The sequence below is a fragment of the Rattus norvegicus genome, chromosome 7, assembly GCF_021556685.1.
Source record: "Rattus norvegicus strain SHRSP/BbbUtx chromosome 7, alternate assembly SHRSP_T2T, whole genome shotgun sequence".
Classification (NCBI taxonomy): domain Eukaryota; kingdom Metazoa; phylum Chordata; class Mammalia; order Rodentia; family Muridae; genus Rattus; species Rattus norvegicus.
In genome coordinates, this window is record NC_141540.1 from 75,245,402 (window position 1) to 75,265,070 (window position 19,669).

General features: G+C 46.8%; 1 protein-coding gene across 3 annotated transcripts in view; it reads left to right on the forward strand.

The window, feature by feature from the left end:
- Nucleotides 1–19,669, forward strand: part of Matn2 (matrilin 2) — a 149,609-nt gene that overhangs the window by 60,206 nt on the left and 69,734 nt on the right. For all 3 annotated transcript variants that reach the window (NM_001427155.1, XM_087556505.1, XM_087556506.1), the window contains exon 4: nt 9,070–9,192. In NM_001427155.1, coding sequence (NP_001414084.1) covers nt 9,070–9,192 — 123 coding nt within the window. The remainder of the gene's footprint in view (nt 1–9,069; nt 9,193–19,669) is intronic.

The window sequence follows — 19,669 nt, forward strand, 5'->3', positions numbered from 1 at the left end:
CATAGTGCTTAGAGAGTGGAAAACAAGTGCTCTTAAAAAACATTTTAAAATTAATTTATTATTATTATTATTATTACTTATTCACTTTACAGCCTGCCCATTGTTTCCCTCCTAGTTCCCAGCCCCCAAATCCTCCTCCTCCCTCCATCCCCTTCTCTGAGCACATAAGGGAACTGCTGGGGATCCCTTACATCAAATTCCTGTGAAGCTAGGCCCATGCTCTCCCACTGAGGCCAGACACGGCAGCCCAGCTAGAAGAACATATCCCATAGACAGGCAACAGCTTTTGGAATAGCCCTGGCTCCAGTTTGGGACCCACATGAAGACCAAGCTACACATTTCCTACATCTGTGCGGGAGGCCTAGGTCCAGCCTGTGTGTGATCTTTGGTTGGTGGTTCAGTCTCAGAGCTCCAAGGGACCAGGTGAGTTGACTCTGTCGATCTTACTGTGGAGTTCTTATCCCTTTAGAGGCCAAAATCCTTCCTCCTGTTCTTCCCTAAGATTACCCAAGCTCCATCCACTGTTTGGCTGTGGGTATCTGGATCTGTCTGAGTCAGCTGCTGGTTGGAGCCTCTCAGAGGAACACTCCCTGCCCCCGAATAAAAAAAAAATTTCATTTTTTTTTGCCAAGACAGGACTTCTCTGTGTAGCTCTGGTTGTCCTGGAACTCACTCTGTAGACCAGGCTGGCCTAGAACTCACAGAGATCTGCCTGCCTCTGCCTCCCAATCGCTGGGATCAAAGGTGTGTGCCACCACTGACCAGCTTCATTTTTTTTTTAATTCTTTTGATACAAAGTCTCAATAATCCAGTTTATTTCCAAACTCTCTCCATAGTGGGGAATGACCTTGAATTTTATTATTATTATTATTATTATTATTGTTATTATGCTGTTGCTTCTACCTTCCACATGCCAGGATTCCACATGATGAGGATGAAGTCTAGAACCTCATCATGTTGGACAGGCACTCTCCTGACTGGGCTACATCCCCAACCCCAGGGTGTACTTTTGTATCATTAAAAAAAAAAACAACCCTGCAAACCTTGCAAAAACTAACTTAAGCAAACACTCCATTTTCTCTTGACTCCAGAGTCAAATGATTTACTTAAGAAATCAATGCTGTGAAAGAAAAATAACCTTTTTCTGAGCAATGTCAGTTGGAAACCATTCAGAGGTGCCATTTCCCTGGCGCCACAGAGAGGCTGCGTTGTTGTGGTGCACCGTGGCCTAAGTCAACTGGAAAACTCCAATCAGGAGAACACACTGCAAACATTTTTAAAGGTTTATGACTTTAAATGGCTTCAGCAGAATTTATGTTCCCCTTTCCTGGAAATATTAAAAAAAAAGAAATCGGTTCTGTAAACCTCTTGACAGCTTCTTCGTGTGTATTGGCTGGTTTTAATGGAGGAGTGCCTTTTATAAGCACTCTGCATTCTTCGGCAAATGGAAAGATAATATGATAAGGCAGAAGAGCCATGCAACATGAACGACCCCCATGTGACTGAAAGTGGACTTGGACTCAGACGACCTTCTTTCTCTGTGCGCTTTAGACAGGCAGCGAGTTTAAAAGGCCATTTGGATATTGCCCCTCCCCCATCATCTTTGTCTAATCTGGAAGCTTTGAGAAAACACTGGTATCATCTCACTCCTTTGTGCGGCCTGAGAAATGAATCCCCTGGGACTCCGCTCATCCACTCTGTGAAATGCAGCTGAGCTCCAGGCCCTGCATTGCCCGGCTCCGTCGAGCAGCTTCATCAGCTCTCCTGAAAGGTTGAGGAGGCCCCAGAGCCTCTTTATCAACCACACACTGACTACCACAGTAACTAATGTTCATTAAGCACTTTCCCCCATGCATTTGATGCTCATGGAAACCAAGGAGGCAGGCTACGTGGTACTACTGCCTGGTATGTCTGTGTGTGGGTGTCAATCCCCCAGGATTGAGATTACAGACAGCTGTGAGCTGTCATGTGGGTGCTGGGGTTTGAACCCTGGTCCTTTGGAAGAGCAGCCAGTGTTTTTAACTATGGAGTCTCTCCAGCCCTGACCTTAAAGGTTAGCAAACTTCGCTGATTCTAAAGTTTCTATTCTCCTTCACAGGCCCTGAATCATAAACCCCTGTCTTAAGGTGAGCCATTTGCTAAGGCAGCCTCCACATGGAAAATGGCTCTGCTAGTGCTATCCATCTGATGAGGGTAAACCTGGGAAGTGACCTGTGTGTAGGTCTAGGACAGGACTGGCTGCTCAGTGCTGGGTGAGACACTGGCTGTGTGGCTGGCTCTGACAGGGTAAGCTCAGAGGGCTCCTTGAGCCTCCCTTACCCCATCTGTAAGGTGGGGCTTTTACAGGCTGGTGGATGTGCAGACAGGTGTTATAAGCTGCGGGTCCATTCAGTGTGCATGAATTACCATGGCCAGATCTTCTCGGGATGCACACGTGAGGCAGCCGGCTTTCCTTCTGATCTGCAGTCTGACAGGCAGACACAGCCATGAGCATCTTCTGAACTGCAGATGACATCTCCAGCTTCTAGAAGTCTCATTGGCTCCTGAAACATTGAAAGCACCTGATGCCTATAGCCGGTCATGTTTCATGTTCAATTCTGTGCATTGTTCTATTTAATACTGAAACTATATTACCAGGCAGGTAATCTCAGGGCGCTGAGTATGAGAGTGGAAACTGAGGCTTAGGGAAGAGTAAGCAATTTAAATACCAGCTCCCGAGATTCAGAGCCTACGTGCTTCATCTCCAAGCATGAGCACCAGGATTGTCGGGAAGATGCTCTCCTTATAGAAAAATGGGTGGTGGACTTAGTGTGTCCTTCGTAGCCCCAGGATAGTTGTGTGGACTAGGACCTCATCCCAAAGAGTACCTGGGTCTGCCTGGGAGCTCCAGGAAAGCCTTCAAAATGAATCAATAAGATTAATCACTAGCAGTTGCTATTATCAATATATCTGTGCGTCTAGGAATGGTAGCACACTCCTGTAATCTACACAGTCAAGATTGAGGGACCAAGGAGATGGCTCAGAGGGTAAAGACATTGACGTGGAAGCCTGACACCCTGAGATACATCCCCACAACTCACACTCACAGAGAAAAGTTGGAGGCAGTGGTGAGATGAGGCAAGGAGCTCCCACGCGAGATAGCCTGGGGTACACACAGCATGGCAGTGAAGAGCTGGGCAATGAGGATCCACTCCTGAAATGCTACCCTGACCTCTAAAGGACACGTTGACATGTGCCTCTGTGTGTGTGTGTGTGTGTGTGTGTGTGTGTGTGTGTGTGTGTGTGTGTGAGAGAGAGAGAGAGAGAGAGAGAGAGAGAGAGAGAACAACTCATACACAGAGGCAAAATAAAAGGATAAATAATGTTTTTAAATAGGCTGAAGTAGGAGGATCTAGAGTTTAAAGTTAGCCTAGGCTATATAGGAAGTCCCTGGCCAACCTGAGCTACAAGAGAGAAACCTATCTCAAAGGTGTGCCTATGTGTGCCTGAGTGTGTGGGGCTCTTAGCATATGTAAAATCATTTTATTCACACACCAAACATGAGAAACAAGTACTCTTAAAACCCAGGAAGCAATCAAAATGTAAAGACTTAATAATTGCCTTGCCCAGCGTCAGTCAGCTCTGGGTGAAGGAATGAGGGCAGCCAGTTGTTCTGGCTCTGACGCTACAGCTAAGCCACGTTGTGCTACTCAGATGGGAAGAGGAATAGCAGTTCTCTGGTCAGGGTGATCTCCATGCTCCAAGCACAGAATGATATTTAAAGTCTGTTTTATTTGAAAATCTATCTATCCATCTACCTACCTATCATCTATCTATCTATCTATCTATCTATCTATCTATCTATCTATCTATCTTATCTATCTACCTACCTATCATCTATCTATCTATCTATCTATCTATCTATCTATCTATCTATCTATCTATCTATCTATCTACCTATCATCTATCTATCTATCTTATTTATCTATCTACCTACCTACCTATCATCTATCTATCTACCTACCTACCTATCATCTATCTATCTACCTACCTACCTATCATCTATCTATCTATCTACCTACCTATCTACCTACCTATTATCTATCTATCTATCTATCTATCTATCTATCTATCTATCTATCTATCTAATTATCTATCTACATGCAAGTCCTGGTCCTTTAGCTGGCTTCAGTCTCCCACTAAGGGGCAGTGACTCACAGTTTGAAAGTGATGATGAAGGGCCAGCATGGGGAGGGCAGCCACTGTGTGTATGGAAGGACAGGATAATGGAGGGAGAGCCACTGGCCCCTGAAAAGTGAGGAGGGCCTATGGGAGCAGCAGGCTGTGTCTAGATATATGCAGGGAAGGAGCCACTGTCATGCAGTGATGTTGGTTATGTGCTGGATCCAGACTGCCCTGAGTAAGACAGAATACTGGATTTGGCTCTGGCTTGCTGTATGACCATGAACCTGAGCACAATAGCAGTCTTATGCCTGTGGTTAGTGGCCTCCCAGGACAGCCACAGCATGGGGAAATCATGAGGTCATAACTCCTGGAGCCCACCAAAGATGTCGAGACCATAGTCCTGTGAATCAAGGTCCTGTGTGCAACCTGACCAAACCCCACACATCCTGGCATCCATTTTTGTTGCCCAGGAGTAGAAAACACTTTCTCTACAGGTTGAAAACTGCGAGTCTTAAGGTTAAAAGTCTGTCTTCTGAAATCTGGTGACTCAGTGCAGCTTGGCTAGGGCTGCATTTACTTAACCCCATCATGTCAGCCTAGGTGGCATTTTGGAGCTCAGAGCAAAGCTATTCCTACCCTAACAGCCCCTTCCCACTTAGGCACAGCTTAAGGCCCTAAGAGCGTTCTGAAGGCACATCCTGCATCTGGGCAAAGCCTACACTGATTTCACCCCTTTAAGGCTCCATTGTGAAGCAAGGAGGCAGATCTACATAGATGCTGGCTTATGTATTCAGTGAGTGCTCCCAATGAGACCCTCAGTCAGCCACACAGAGCAGAATGCAGTCTGATTATTCACACACTTTATAAAAATAGATTTCTCAAGCAAACTGGGCGTGATGGTACATACCTATAATCCAGCATGTGGGAGGATGAGGCAGGAGGATGATGAATTCTAGGCCAGTCTAGGCAACAGAACAAAACTCTTACAAATCAAAACAGAAAACCCTACTTCAGAAAAATTAGCTACTTATACTTCTTCCCTTTCCTCCACACCTCTCTTCTGTCTTCCTTCCTTCCTTCCTTCCTTCCTTCCTTCCTTCCTTCCTTCCTTCCTCCCTTTGAGATAGGACCTCATTACATAGGTCTGGCTTGTAAGTCACAGATCTGCCTGCCTCAATCTTCTAAATGCAGGGATTAAAGGCATGAACACTGTTGTGCGTGCATGCATGTGCAAATGTGCTTGCACACACACACACACACACACACACACACACACACACATATACACTCTTCCCTTAGGCCAACAGACTGAGTTAAATGAGACTTTGTCTAAAAAAAAAAATTCAACCAGGAGGGGGGCAATGAGAGGGATATAAAGTGAATAAGTAAAAATTAATTAACTAATTATAACAACAATAATAACTCCATTTCTAAATCCCACAAAATTTAATAATAAATTTAATAAATTTTAAAATCCAGTCCCAACACTGATTTAAAGTGGATTATTGTTTGTTCTAAGTAAAAAAACTTTGGTGGAGCTCAAACCTGGTGGAGCTCTGCTTTCTGAGGAACAGGGCTAATTGGCTCACACAGTTCTTCGGCTCAGTGGTGGAGGCAGAATGCTACCTTCTCAGCACAGCAAAGGTGAGCAGGCATGAGACCCAGACGTGTGCAGAGGCACTCAGCATTCAGCCATCGCACCCCACAGATACACAGCTTTTATTCTGCCCTGTAAAACATGACTGAGATTCTTTTGGTTGAAAGTGATGTAAAGGCAACCTGACTTGGGTCTGGTGGCTAATTACACTGGAGCTAATCTTGGAGAAATAACTGTATGCCTTCTGGAAAAAGCATTTGAGCATGCTCATTACATCTGTGTAAGGGTGGAAGACTAGAAACCGTCCCCATGCTGACCAACAGGTAAATGTCTGAGCAGGCTGAGAAATGGCCTTTGGACCAATGGATGAAGCCATTAATAGACTTCAGTCAGAGCCAACTAATTTAATTCAATCGAAAGGTTAATTAAGTTACCGCTCAGTTGTGAGGTTAAATCCAAAATAGAATTGTTTTTCATAGTTCAGTGTGATTTTGCTCTATGAAGTCACTGTAAACACTGAATTACAGGATATGGAATCATTTTTTTTTTATATAAAACACAGGCAGGATCAGTTGCGATGAGCCTCTGGTCAGCTGACATTTTCGTAGCTGGTCAATATATAATCTATTCAGAGACAGCAAGTTTAATATGTATTATTGACTCTCTAACCTTGAGCTTGTGGCCATCAAAGACCCTAAATCATTCCAGGTTGGAATATATTTGAACATATTCATTTTCCTAAAAGGGCTTTATCATAGCTTTTCTTGAACTTAGTGGGTCATTTCAAACAGGAAAATTACCTACAAACCCCACAAAAATGTAGAAAACACAGTGCTGCCTGGACTATGAAAACAGCAATTTGCTATCATATGAAATAGAACATTAAAGGAAGCAATGCTACCTTGTTCAACCCACCCAAGGGCATCAAAACCAGGAGGTAAAGTAATGTTACCTCTCAGCAGCTCAGTAAGCCTGGGAAGGCGCTGTTCTTACTGGTCTGGGGTTACAAGGGCATTTAAATGACCAGGCGCATCCACAGATGTGGAATCTGTCAGTAATGAGGGTCATTTTAATATCTTTGAAATTAGAGCACATTTTGGATGCTGTAAAATACAGTGTTTGAGTCAGTACAGATAGAGTGGACAGACAGACAGACAGACAGATCGATGGTAGGGTATAGGAGTAGATGATGTCTCCAAATGTAAAATAAATGATACTGTGATGGAGAGATGGCTCAGTAGTTAGAGCACTGGTCGTTCGTCCAGACGAACTTGGTTCAATCCCCAGCCCTCCGTGGTAGTACCCAGTACTCTGTAACTCCAGTTCTAGAGGATTGGACGCCCTCTTCTGGCCTCCTCGGGCACCAGGCATGCATGTGATACACAGACATGCATGCAGGCAAAACACAGAGAATAAAATTAAAAAGAAAAATCAAACATCATGATACTTTTCTTTTGCTATGAAATGGTTAACAGTTGTTGTGCCTTCCCAGCTCTTGATCACCGTTCTGGCCACTTTATCAGGTTAGTCCAGTTAACTCTCACAAGGCCCCGATGGGGTCGGTGTAGTGTTTAGCTTTGTTTAATACAAAGATATTAAGATTTCTCAGGTCACAAAAAGGTCACTATTTCAGCCTGCAGTAAAAATGGTTGGATTAAACCTACAACTTATGTGATTTGTATCCTAACAGGAGCTAAAACTCAGTTTTTATCAGAACAATGTGTTCTAAATTGTGCTGTTATAAAATAAAACAGTTTCGTCCCCCTAGCTCATGCATTGCTGTCTTTGAGTTTCTATTGCTGTGATAAAAACACCATGACCAAAAGCAGCTTGCAGCTTACAACTTTCAGATCAAGAATCATCGCTGAGAGGGTCAAAGCTGGAACCTAGAGACAGGGAGGTAGCAGAGGCCATGAAGCAGCGCTGCTTACTGGCTTGTTCCTCATGGCTTCTTCCTTCCTTCCCTCCCTCCCTCCCTCCCTCCCTCCCTCCCTCCCTCCCTCCCTCCCTCTTTCCCTCCCTCCTTCCTTCCTTCCTTCCTTCCTTCTTTTTCTTTCCTTTTGCCTCCCTCCCTCTCTCCCTCCTTCCCTCCCTCCTGTTCTTCTTTCCGTCCTTCCTTCTGTCCTTCCTTTGTTGTTATTTCAAAACAGGATCTCACTATGTAGCCCCGGCTGTCATGGAACTCACTATTATAGACCAGGCTGGCCTCAAACTTCCAGAGATCTACCTGCCTCTGCCGCCTGAATGCTGGGTTTAAAGGTGTGCGCCACCACACCTGGCACAGCCTGCTTTCTTATACTGCTTAGGACCACCAGCCAGGGAGTAGCACGGCCCACAGAGATGGGCCCTCATGTCAGTCAGCAATAAGAAAATACTCCATAGGCCAAACTGGTGGGGGCATTTTCTTAGCTATTCCCAAGTGACTTATGTTTACAATTGGCCACAGCATTCCTTACTTAAATGTAGAAAGGTGAATATGCAAAAGTAGCCCATCGGTAGCTGAATTTCCCTACCTACTGGCTAAACACGGGATTGCTTTAAAATTTCTCCTTTATTGTATAAGCGTCAGAAAACTATTTTCTCATATGGACATCTTTTGTCTATGAGAACACTTACAAAATGTGTTCTGTTAACACCGATGCCTGTTAATTTTAAATATGCTCAAGTTGTACGAGCCTGATTAAAGTCATAAATTGAGATGTTGAAAAATAAGAACCACACGAGCTCCAGACAGACTTATGTAAGAACCTTCGCATCCGAAGCCGTGGTGCTTTCAGAAACTAAGGCAACGGTATTTAAAATCGCGACACAAAGAGCATGGCAGTATAAAGCATTCGGATACAGTGCTGTTCCAAATTTTTGTAAACTTTATGCAGATTCGAAAGTACAGCATTCTTAAGATGTATGATTGTGGGGGCTGTTGGCTTCTAACGCCTTCGTTTAACCAGTAGCTCTCCTCCCAGCTCCACTTCTGTCTACTCAGGGCTCCAGCTTGCTAAAGACATTCTGAAATCAGAAACTTCTCTGATCTTCTCTGCCTGTCAAGTGGTGTTAGGCTGAACCTGAGATTTGTGCATTTGTAGGTCAAAAATCACACAGAATCAGCAATTTCATATAGTTCACCCTGACACCATTCCTCTTTCACCTTACGTGGTCCTTTATTTATCTGTCAACTTTAGACAGTGAATCTCCCTGCTGAAAGGGACTTCAGATTGTTTCTCTGTGGGCTCAACCCTCTTCTTCCCAGGCTGGACAGACTGAAGCCAAGGGAAGGCGCCACTGCTCACTCTCTTCGTCTTCCTTTGCAGCGGTCCACATGTGCAGCGTCTTGGAACACAACTGTGCCCACTTCTGCATCAACACGCCTGGCTCGTACACCTGCAAGTGCAAGCAAGGGTACATTCTCGGCCCGGATCAGAAGACGTGCAGAAGTAAGACCGTTTCGCTGATGTGTCCATTTGCTTGTGCTTTAGCTAGGAGTGTCTTATTCACACATAGTCCCTCTCCCAGCCTGCTTGCCACCTCCTTGGAGCTGGAAACGGCTTTTGTATTTTGTGGTATTCCCCCCTCACCCATCACAGTGCCTAGGCCTGGCACATAGTAGGTCACCAGGCAATGTGTGAAAGGTTGGAAGGGATGCTGTCTCCGAGAAGCAGTCCCTTTCGCCTCTACTGCTTGTTGAAAGCATTTCCGCCCTGGCTTTATTAGCTGGGCCCTAAGGAACTGTTTCTCTCTTTTATCTTCTTCCGAAAGCATGAGCTGAGAATCAGTTCTTGACCTCAGCGGTGAATCACTGGGTACATTCCACTCTAGAGCTATGCAGGGACATGGCTGCTTTGGTGATAGACATTTTATTGTTCTCCTAATTAAAAAAAAATGGCAAACAGATATAAAGGATTAGAACTTAGAGTGTTCTTCTCTGGCCCACCTTCCAGAACTAGACAACACACTGATATTTAAGCCAGCAAGAGGTACCCCAATCTTTCGGGAATTAACCATATAATATAGTGAGTGCATGCCCTTCCTCCTCCTCCTCCCTCCCCCTCCTCCTCCTCCTCCCCTCCCCCTCCCCCTCCTCCCCTCCTTCTCTGCATGTTGTAACTATATGCAAGGCCTGGGAAGACTGGCTGCAAGGAAGGAAAGAGAACTCCCTTAAGTCTGACATGTAGTTTATGCAATGCAAAATTGTTACATACCACATGGCGAGCAATTAAGCACTAATGGAAAGCAGTTTGCAGAAATGGCTGTAATTAGCACTGCATTTAGGGAGCCAAACCACAGTTTCCACTTTTCTTCTCACTTCTCAGTGTCAGCACTGAGCCATTGATGGAAGGACCTCCCTGTCCCCCTATCGACCTGGCTCTCTGTTCTGAGGCTCCAAAGGCATGAGATCTTTGTGCTCTTGGGCTCCTCTGTGACCTCAGGACCCCAGCTGACGTCATCTTCATCTTTTACTGGAACCTTTGACACTTCCTCAGGTTCCCCAGCAGAAGTTGGTCACAGCAATACTCACGGATTTAATAGATTGACTGATGAGCCAGGGTGCCTGGGAAGGGTCATCTAGAATCATCTCTTGGTCACCCTGTCCTCTTCAGGTGTGTTCAGCCATCAGGCCCACCCCCTTTCTGTCCTCTCCTCTTTGAGGAGCACAAAATATTCTCTGTGTCTCATGCCCCATGGTTGCCTGGGGATGGGGAAGCTGCCAGTGCCCATTTTCTCTGGGTTGGCTTAGTCATGTCAGATGAATTCCGACACCAACAAGTAAATAAATAAAACTGAGGAACTCTTCTTCCGTTCACAAGCAGCCTTTGTCAGTCCTGCCTAGCCCAGTGTAGTCCTGCTGTCCTCAGACTCCTCTCAGCCTCCCAGGGAAAAAAGGAAGGGGCCAAGTAGAGCACTGCCTAGGGCTGTAGCACCAAAGAGCTCAAAGCAGAAGCCACTTGGGCTTTAAACAGACAGTTAGGTGCAGGAGTAGGGAAGACTGTTAAAGGGAGGACAGGAGTCCAGGGTAGAGGCTTTTAAATTAAAGAATGACAAGTGAGTCAGAGAGCAACTCCCAGAGTTCACAGAGACTCCGCCTCTACAATCCAGGTCTCCCTTGGTTTGTTCTTTTTCACAAAAAGATTTGCTTATTTTACTTCATGTGTGTGGGTGTCTTACCTGCATGAATGCTCACTGCATGAACCAAATACCTGTGGAGGCCAGAAGACATCAGATCCTCTGCAACCGAATTGACAGATGGATGTGCATTGCCACATGGGTTCTAGGAACCAAACTCGGGTCCTCAGTGAGAGCAACAAGTGCTCTTAATGCTAAGCCATCTCTCCAGCCTCCACCTCCTCCTCTCATCCCTCTTCCTCCTCCCCATCCCTCCTCCTCCCATCCCTCCTCCTCCCCATCCCTCCTCCTCCATTCCTCTTCCTCCCCATCCCTCCTCCTCCATTCCTCTTCCTCCCCATCCCTCCTCCTCCATTCCTCTTCCTCCCCATCCCTCCTCCTCCCATTCCTCTTCCTCCCATTCCTCTTCCTCCCCACCCCTCCTCCTCCCATTCCTCTTCCTCCCCATTCCTCCTCCTCCCCATTCCTCCTCCTCCCATCCCTCCTCCTCCCATTCCTCTTCCTCCCCATTCCTCCTCCTCCCCATTCCTCCTCCTCCCATTCCTCCTCCTCCCCATTCCTCCTCCTCCCCATTCCTCCTCCTCCCATTCCTCTTCCTCCCCATTCCTCCTCCTCCCATCCTCCTCCTCCCATTCCTCTTCCTCCCCATCCCTCCTCCTCCCATCCCTCCTCCTCCCATTCCTCTTCCTCCCCATTCCTCCTCCTCCCCATTCCTCCTCCTCCCATTCCTCTTCCTCCCCATCCCTCCTCCTCCCATTCCTCTTCCTCCCATTCCTCTTCCTCCCCATCCCTCCTCCTCCCATTCCTCTTCCTCCCCATTCCTCCTCCTCCCCATTCCTCCTCCTCCCATCCCTCCTCCTCCCATTCCTCTTCCTCCCCATTCCTCCTCCTCCCATCCCTCCTCCTCCCATTCCTCTTCCTCCCCATTCCTCCTCCTCCCATTCCTCTTCCTCCCCATTCCTCCTCCTCCCATCCCTCCTCCTCCCATTCCTCTTCCTCCCCATCCCTCCTCCTCCCATTCCTCTTCCTCCCCATTCCTCCTCCTCCCCATTCCTCCTCCTCCCATTCCTCTTCCTCCCCATTCCTCCTCCTCCCCATTCCTCCTCCTCCCATTCCTCTTCCTCCCCATTCCTCCTCCTCCATTCCTCTTCCTCCCCATCCCTCCTCCTCCCATTCCTCTTCCTCCCCATCCCTCCTCCTCCCATTCCTCTTCCTCCCATTCCTCTTCCTCCCCATTCCTCCTCCTCCCCATTCCTCCTCCTCCATTCCTCTTCCTCCCCATCCCTCCTCCTCCATTCCTCTTCCTCCCCATCCCTCCTCCTCCCATTCCTCTTCCTCCCATTCCTCTTCCTCCCCATCCCTCCTCCTCCCATTCCTCTTCCTCCCCATTCCTCCTCCTCCCATCCCTCCTCCTCCAATTCCTCTTCCTCCCCATTCCTCCTCCTCCCCATCCCTCCTCCTCCCATTCCTCTTCCTCCCCATCCCTCCTCCTCCCATTCCTCTTCCTCCCCATCCCTCCTCCTCCATTCCTCTTCCTCCCCATCCCTCCTCCTCCCATTCCTCTTCCTCCCCATTCCTCCTCCTCCCCATTCCTCCTCCTCCCATTCCTCTTCCTCCCCATCCCTCCTCCTCCCATTCCTCTTCCTCCCATTCCTCTTCCTCCCCATCCCTCCTCCTCCCATTCCTCTTCCTCCCCATTCCTCCTCCTCCCCATTCCTCCTCCTCCCATCCCTCCTCCTCCCATTCCTCTTCCTCCCCATTCCTCCTCCTCCCATCCCTCCTCCTCCCATTCCTCTTCCTCCCCATTCCTCCTCCTCCCATTCCTCTTCCTCCCCATTCCTCCTCCTCCCATCCCTCCTCCTCCCATTCCTCTTCCTCCCCATCCCTCCTCCTCCCATTCCTCTTCCTCCCCATTCCTCCTCCTCCCATTCCTCTTCCTCCCCATTCCTCCTCCTCCCCATTCCTCCTCCTCCCATTCCTCTTCCTCCCCATTCCTCCTCCTCCATTCCTCTTCCTCCCCATCCCTCCTCCTCCCATTCCTCTTCCTCCCCATCCCTCCTCCTCCCATTCCTCTTCCTCCCATTCCTCTTCCTCCCCATTCCTCCTCTTCCCCATTCCTCCTCCTCCATTCCTCTTCCTCCCCATCCCTCCTCCTCCATTCCTCTTCCTCCCCATCCCTCCTCCTCCCATTCCTCTTCCTCCCATTCCTCTTCCTCCCCATCCCTCCTCCTCCCATTCCTCTTCCTCCCCATTCCTCCTCCTCCCATCCCTCCTCCTCCCATTCCTCTTCCTCCCCATTCCTCCTCCTCCCCATTCCTCCTCCTCCCATTCCTCTTCCTCCCCATTCCTACTCCTCCCCATTCCTCCTCCTCCCATTCCTCTTCCTCCCCATTCCTCCTCTTCCCCATTCCTCCTCCTCCCATCCCTCCTCCTCCCATTCCTCTTCCTCCCCATTCCTCCTCCTCCATTCCTCTTCCTCCCCATCCCTCCTCCTCCCATTCCTCTTCCTCCCCATCCCTCCTCCTCCCATTCCTCTTCCTCCCCATCCCTCCTCCTCCATTCCTCTTCCTCCCCATCCCTCCTCCTCCCATTCCTCTTCCTCCCCATTCCTCCTCCTCCCATCTCTCCTCCTCCTCCAATTCCTCCTCCTCCCATTCCTCTTCCTCCCCATTCCTCCTCCTCCCATTCCTCTTCCTCCCCATTCCTCCTCCTCCCATCCCTCCTCCTCCTCCAATTCCTCCTCCTCCCATTCCTCTTCCTCCCCATTCCTCCTCCTCCTCCATTCCTCTTCCTCCCCATTCCTCCTCCTCCCATTTCTCTTCCTCCCCATTCCTCCTCTTCCCATTCCTCTTCCTCCCCCATACCTTTTCCTCTCATTCCTCCTCTTTTTCATTTCTCCTCTTCTCATTCCTCTTCCCATTCCTCCGCCTCTTATTCCTCCTCCTCCCATTCTTCCTTCACCTCTTATTCCTCTGCCTCTCATCCCTCCTCCCATTCCTCCTGCCTCTCATCCCTCCTCCCACTCCTCCTCCTCCCAACCCTCCTACCATTCCCCCTCCTCCCCCAAAACATACTGTTATTTGTAATTACAGGTGTGTCTGTGTCACAGAAGCCAAAGGTATTATTTCTGCTGTGATATGGTGTTACAGGTGGTTGTGAGCCACCTGATACGGGTGCTGGGAATCGAACTCAGGTCTTTGGCAAGAGCAATACATGTTCTTAGTCTCTAAATTATCTCTCCAGCCCCTTTTCTCTTTTAGCACATGGTCTCACTATGTGAGTAAAGCAGGAAGCTTCTGTCCTCCTGAATTTGGGGATTATAGGTTTAGAGTTTCAGAGAGCCCAATTGTTGCTACCTTTGAGGTCATATAACCTTATGCAATGAAGGTTAGGGGAAGTGTCTAGCCTTAGGAAAGTTGGTGGAGGGACTGAAGTGTGACCTTCAGCCTAGGTCTAGTTGCCCTGAGGCCATTACTATAACCAGCACCAGAGGTAAAGGTGCACCCTTCCTTCTCAGAAACAAATCATACTGTCTCAACTGCATTTCTGAAATGGAGCTTATGAGACTAACAGGGGCATTGTTGTCCTTAGGTTTCAATTTGGATCCCGACATCTTCTGCTTTTGGCTGCCTCAGCCAGACCTGCTTATTTAAACTCTTTGACCCTCAGTTTCCTCACTTACTGAAGGGGAACAATGGTCACAAGTTAGGACTCACCCCACTGGTTGAACTGAGGTAGCCCATGTACCCAGTCTCTAGATGAGGGAGGCTGTGTGAAGGCAGGCAAAGCTGAGCAGGCTAGACCTCTGTCTACGTGCTGCCTCCCTGCAGACACTGGTACAAAGCACCTAGGGTGAAATGAGACACAGCTATGAGCCATTTTTTTTTATTATCCTGTTCTGATTGTAGCTGGATCGTTTCCCAGTTAAAAAGGAAAGTGAATTATGCCTCTTTCCCTGAAGCACCTTGTGTTCTCTAAGAATTGCTTGCTATTCATTTTTTTTCACGTGCTCACTGGTGAATCCAATTGTCTTTTTTGGGGGGGGGGGTCTGGTCACAAGTGTTTAGACAGAGAACATGGTTAAATGCAGAGCCCTAGAAACCAAATAATGACTGGAAAATCAATGCTTCTTTTGTCTGGAGCCTGTTTTCTTACATGGGAGAAAACCAAATAAACACTGATTGACAGCTGATGCAGCCCTTGCCCAGTTCACGGCTCAGGAAGTGAGGCCAGTCCAACTCCAGACACCCTTCAAGTGTTTCACATGTACCAGGAGATTCCTGAGAACTTTATGTCTGTTGCCTTGTGTGACTGCCCCAACAAGATCTTAAATAGGTTTTAGCACTGTCATTCTACAGATAAGGAGAACAAAGGACAAAAACATTAGACAATTTAGGTAATGTGGCCATACCCCAATCAAAATGGTCTTGTGTCTAGCTCTTAGTCACTGCATGATCCAGATGGTCTTGGGTCCAGTTGATGATCCAAACAGTATTTTGTCCAGCTCTTAGCCACTGTATATCACATGTTTCTAGAGAGACCCTAGAGGGCTGCAACCAGAGATTCCCTAAGCCCAGGTTTGACATGGTCCATGACCTGCTGATTGTGGGAGGCGTGGGACTAATTCATCCACTAACATCCCACCAACTGTTAATTCTCCATCTGTTCGCTGTGTTACTGTAAGTACAAAAAATGTAGAAGGGACCCTGAGCCACTGCCTTTCCATACAAACATTCATTATGGATTAAAGTATACTTTCCTCATTACTTTCCGTTTATACTCTGCTTTTGTGGGGAGAGGGGACGAGCATAGGTGATTCATAGATTTGCAGAGTGTCATGGACAGCTGTCTCAGAGTTCTAGCTCCCTTTCCCATGCAACTGCAAAACTCTATCCTCCGTGGTGTCCTGGTGGGAATAGCTCTAGAGAAGCTGATTTCGTATTGCAAAGCACCTGGATCCTAGACACCCTGTGTTATCAAGTGAACTGAAACCGTGTTCTCTGTCATTTCTACCTTGGATCCTCTGAAGCCATATTTAAGACAGATGAATACCCTTTCAGGTATGGAAGACTATTCCTATCTGCTCCACCCACAGCCACTAATGTCTCTTTTTCAGACGCTATATAAGCTCATTTCAGGTGACCTGGTTTGGGGCATCGTCTGAGTCTAAGTAACCCTTAGCTTAGTGAACACCAATAATTGTAAAGTTCCCTTCCATTCAAACCTAGATCAAATGCGTTAGAGCTCACCTTCTGAGTTCCACTCATGAAATGTACAAAGGAAGGTCTACATTACTAATTCTTTCTGCCTTTCAAAGAGTTTTTCCCACTCAGTCTTATCATATGAGACATTTACTGCAAACATACTTTTATTTGCCTGAAGTAATTGTCTTTGAAGCTTACTACTGAGTAAGCTCATCCTTTCTAGTTCTTTCTGAACTCTGGCTGGTGGTTCAACTCAGCTTTTGTGGTTCAAACATCTCTCTAAGCTGACTGACTCAATTTGACTTCTCTTGGCTTCTCACTGAATTGCTCTGCTTGGCCTCAAACTAACTCTGGCAATCCGTTCTAATCTTCTGGCTTCTTTTTATTCTCTGGCTTTATCTGCCCTTACTCCAGTGCACGGCACTCACCCACACTGACTCCCAACTGACCGACTCTCTCCCTGCACTGCTCTTAAGTAGCTGCCCTTTCCTGCCTGTTCTCATGAGAGTTTCCTATCTCTAACATATTCTGTCAAATCTTTCTCTGATTCATCATATTGTCTTCCCCTCAATTAGATGTCACTTTCAAACATGGCTGTTTCTTTCTACAAATTAACTTCACCTGCATTGTTTGGGATTAAAAGTGTACACTAAGGGCAGAAGGACCAAGTGTGTGGTATAGCTTTATTCCAGCTGGATCACACAGACCTAGAATGTCTCCGGATGTGATCAAAGCACATGGTGCTGGATTAAAATTTGTCTACAGTTTATAGATGTGTTATAATAGTGCTAGAGCAGTGAACATTTAAAGGTAGGTGTGGAAAAACCTCGTGTGTCTTTCTATATAGTACTCCCTGGCTGCCCTGGAACTCACTCTGTAGCCCAGGCTGGCCTCAGATATGTGGCAACCTCCCCACTCTCTGCCTATCAAGTGCTGGGACTGCAGTTGTGTGCCACCAGCCCAACTTAATTTTTTAAATTTTAAGTTATTTTATTACTTTACGTGTGTGTGTGTGTGTGTGTGTGTGTGTGTGTGTGTGTGTGTGTGTTGACCACATGTATGTCTGTGTACCACATCTGTCAGTGCCCATGGAAACCAGAAGAGAAAACTGAATTCCCTGGAACTAGAGTCAATGAGCTACTGTGTGGGTGCTGAGAATCTAACCTGGATCTTCTAAAAGAGCAGGCAGTGATCTTAACTCCTGAGCCATCTTTCCACCCACCCCCTACCCCCAAGCCCCAACTTAAATTTTAAAGGAAAACTTCCCCTCCCTTTTGGATTATCTACTTTATGTAAAAGGTAATGAAAAGGCAACATTCATAAAACTCCATCTGGCAGAAAAATGTAACCTTTGTATATGGATTTAAGTTTCCTATCTCAGGACATTCTTCCCAGGCTACAGAAGTGACTCAATACCTCTTTGTTAAAATATAAAGAAAGCATGATCCAGAAAAACAAACAAACGAAAAATAACCAAAAGAAGAAAGCCTATAACCATTACCTATTGTGGTTTTAAATGTAAAAGCTCTCTGTTTTATGTATGTGGTGTATGTGCATCTTCATATATGTGTGGAGTGTATAGGTATATGTAGGCCCAAGCTTTCCACCTTGATTTTTGTGCATTTTCTTGGTGACTTTGCTGTTTAAATGGTTCTCCAAGGTAATGTTGAAGCACTCTCTAGTGGTCCTTAGTGCAAGAAGATTACAGTATATAAAATGCAGAAAATAAATGTTAGATAACCCTCATCAGGCATGGTTACCGTGTGACTAGCTATAAATCCAATGTCAGTGAACCAACAATATATATGTGTGTGTGTGTGTGTGTGTGTGTGTGTGTGTGTGTGTGTGTGTGTGTATACATATATATAATACTACACAGTGAGGCTTCCTTAAATACCAACACGGGCATAATATGTGTAGGACCCTGGGTTCAATCCCAGGACTGGAAGTCAGACAAAAAAAGCATATGAATAACAAAGATGCTCATGGAAGGATGCTTGTTACTAGGAAAATGCAAACTCAAACCACACTGGGTACCACTACGTACTTACTGGACTAGATACATTTTTAAAAGATTTTCCTTTTTCTCTCTGTTTCTGTCTGTCTGTCTGTCTGTCTGTCTGTCTGTCTCTCTCTCTCTCTCTCTCTCTCTCTCTCTCTGTGTGTGTGCATGCGCGAGCCCGTGAGTGTACTCCATGTGTGCATGCATACTCTCAGAGACCAGAACAGTGAGTTGGACCCCCCAAAGCTGGAGTTACAGATAGTTGTACACCACCCGGCACAGGTATTAGGAACTGAGCTCAGGTCATCTGGAAGAACAGCAAACTCTAACTGCTGAGCCACCTCTCCAGCTCTGGAACAGAGTGGCTGACACAGTCAAAACCTGGGACTTCCACACACTGAGTTTTAGTTACTTTTCTATTGCTGGGATCAATAGAAACACATGAGGCAACTTATAGAAGAGTTTATTGGGATTTACAGTTTCAGAGGGTAAGTTAGAGTCCATGGCTGTCATGTTGGGGAGCGTGACAGCAAGCAGGCAGGCATGGAACTGTAGCATTAGCTGCACACTGCTTGAAAGAATGTGAAATGTTCTACCATTTTGGAAATTATTTTTTGTAAGATTGGATGTGAACCTAATACGTGTATCTACCGTTCAATTCGATATTTACCCAAAGAAGTGAGTTCTGACTGAAGATTTGAGCATAAGTGTTCACACCCACTTTTCTTATACTAATCCTACACTGGCAGCCATACGTGTTCCTTATCTGGTGAATGGATATCACCCTGCACTCAAGCACACACTGTAATACTACATAGCAATGAGGAATGAATTCCACAGGCAGCAGCCAGTGTGTCTCAGTGTAAACTTTCTGCATGAAAGGAGCTAGATGTCAAAATAGAATACTTGCTATAAATTAAACAAATTATTCCTATCCTATCCCCATGTAGCTTCAAATGGATGAGACTCAGACTACGATTTATTGACTTAGCTTTGCTCAGTTGTTGGAGGTTACCCCCAATCTAGTTGTCTAATGGTTAAAATGGCTACGTCCCGGACAGTGGGCCCCAAATACTTGCTGTTTGTGTTTTTTTCCGGGCTATTTCTGCTCCAGCAGTCTGTTGGGGAGGAGGGGGGAGTGGCGAGAGGGGGTGGCGCGAGGGAGGGGACAGGGGGATTTCAGTCAGCCCTGTGCTCCTGCTCTGTAAGTCTAATGGAGACCTGTGCTTCCCTTCTTCCTCATGTTCCCTACCTTCCCCCCCACCTCAGCCGGGTAACTGAATTTCCACCTACTTCTAATTTCCCCAGCCACTTTTACTTAACCAATAGCTGTAAATTGAGGAGCAAAGTTTACATTGTATCACTTGGCGAGTGAGGAGCTGCTCATGGTGGGGAGGGTGCAACCAGATCTTGGAGGCCAGTGTTTAGCATTTGAACACATAGCAACACCAGACCAACCCCCAGCAACTTGCTGTGTCACTGAATCCATGCTGACCGGGAGAGCGGATCAGTGGTTACCCTGGGACCAAGAGGAGGGACAGGTGGAGGAGTTACAGGATGAACAAGGAGTTTTGGGGTTGATTA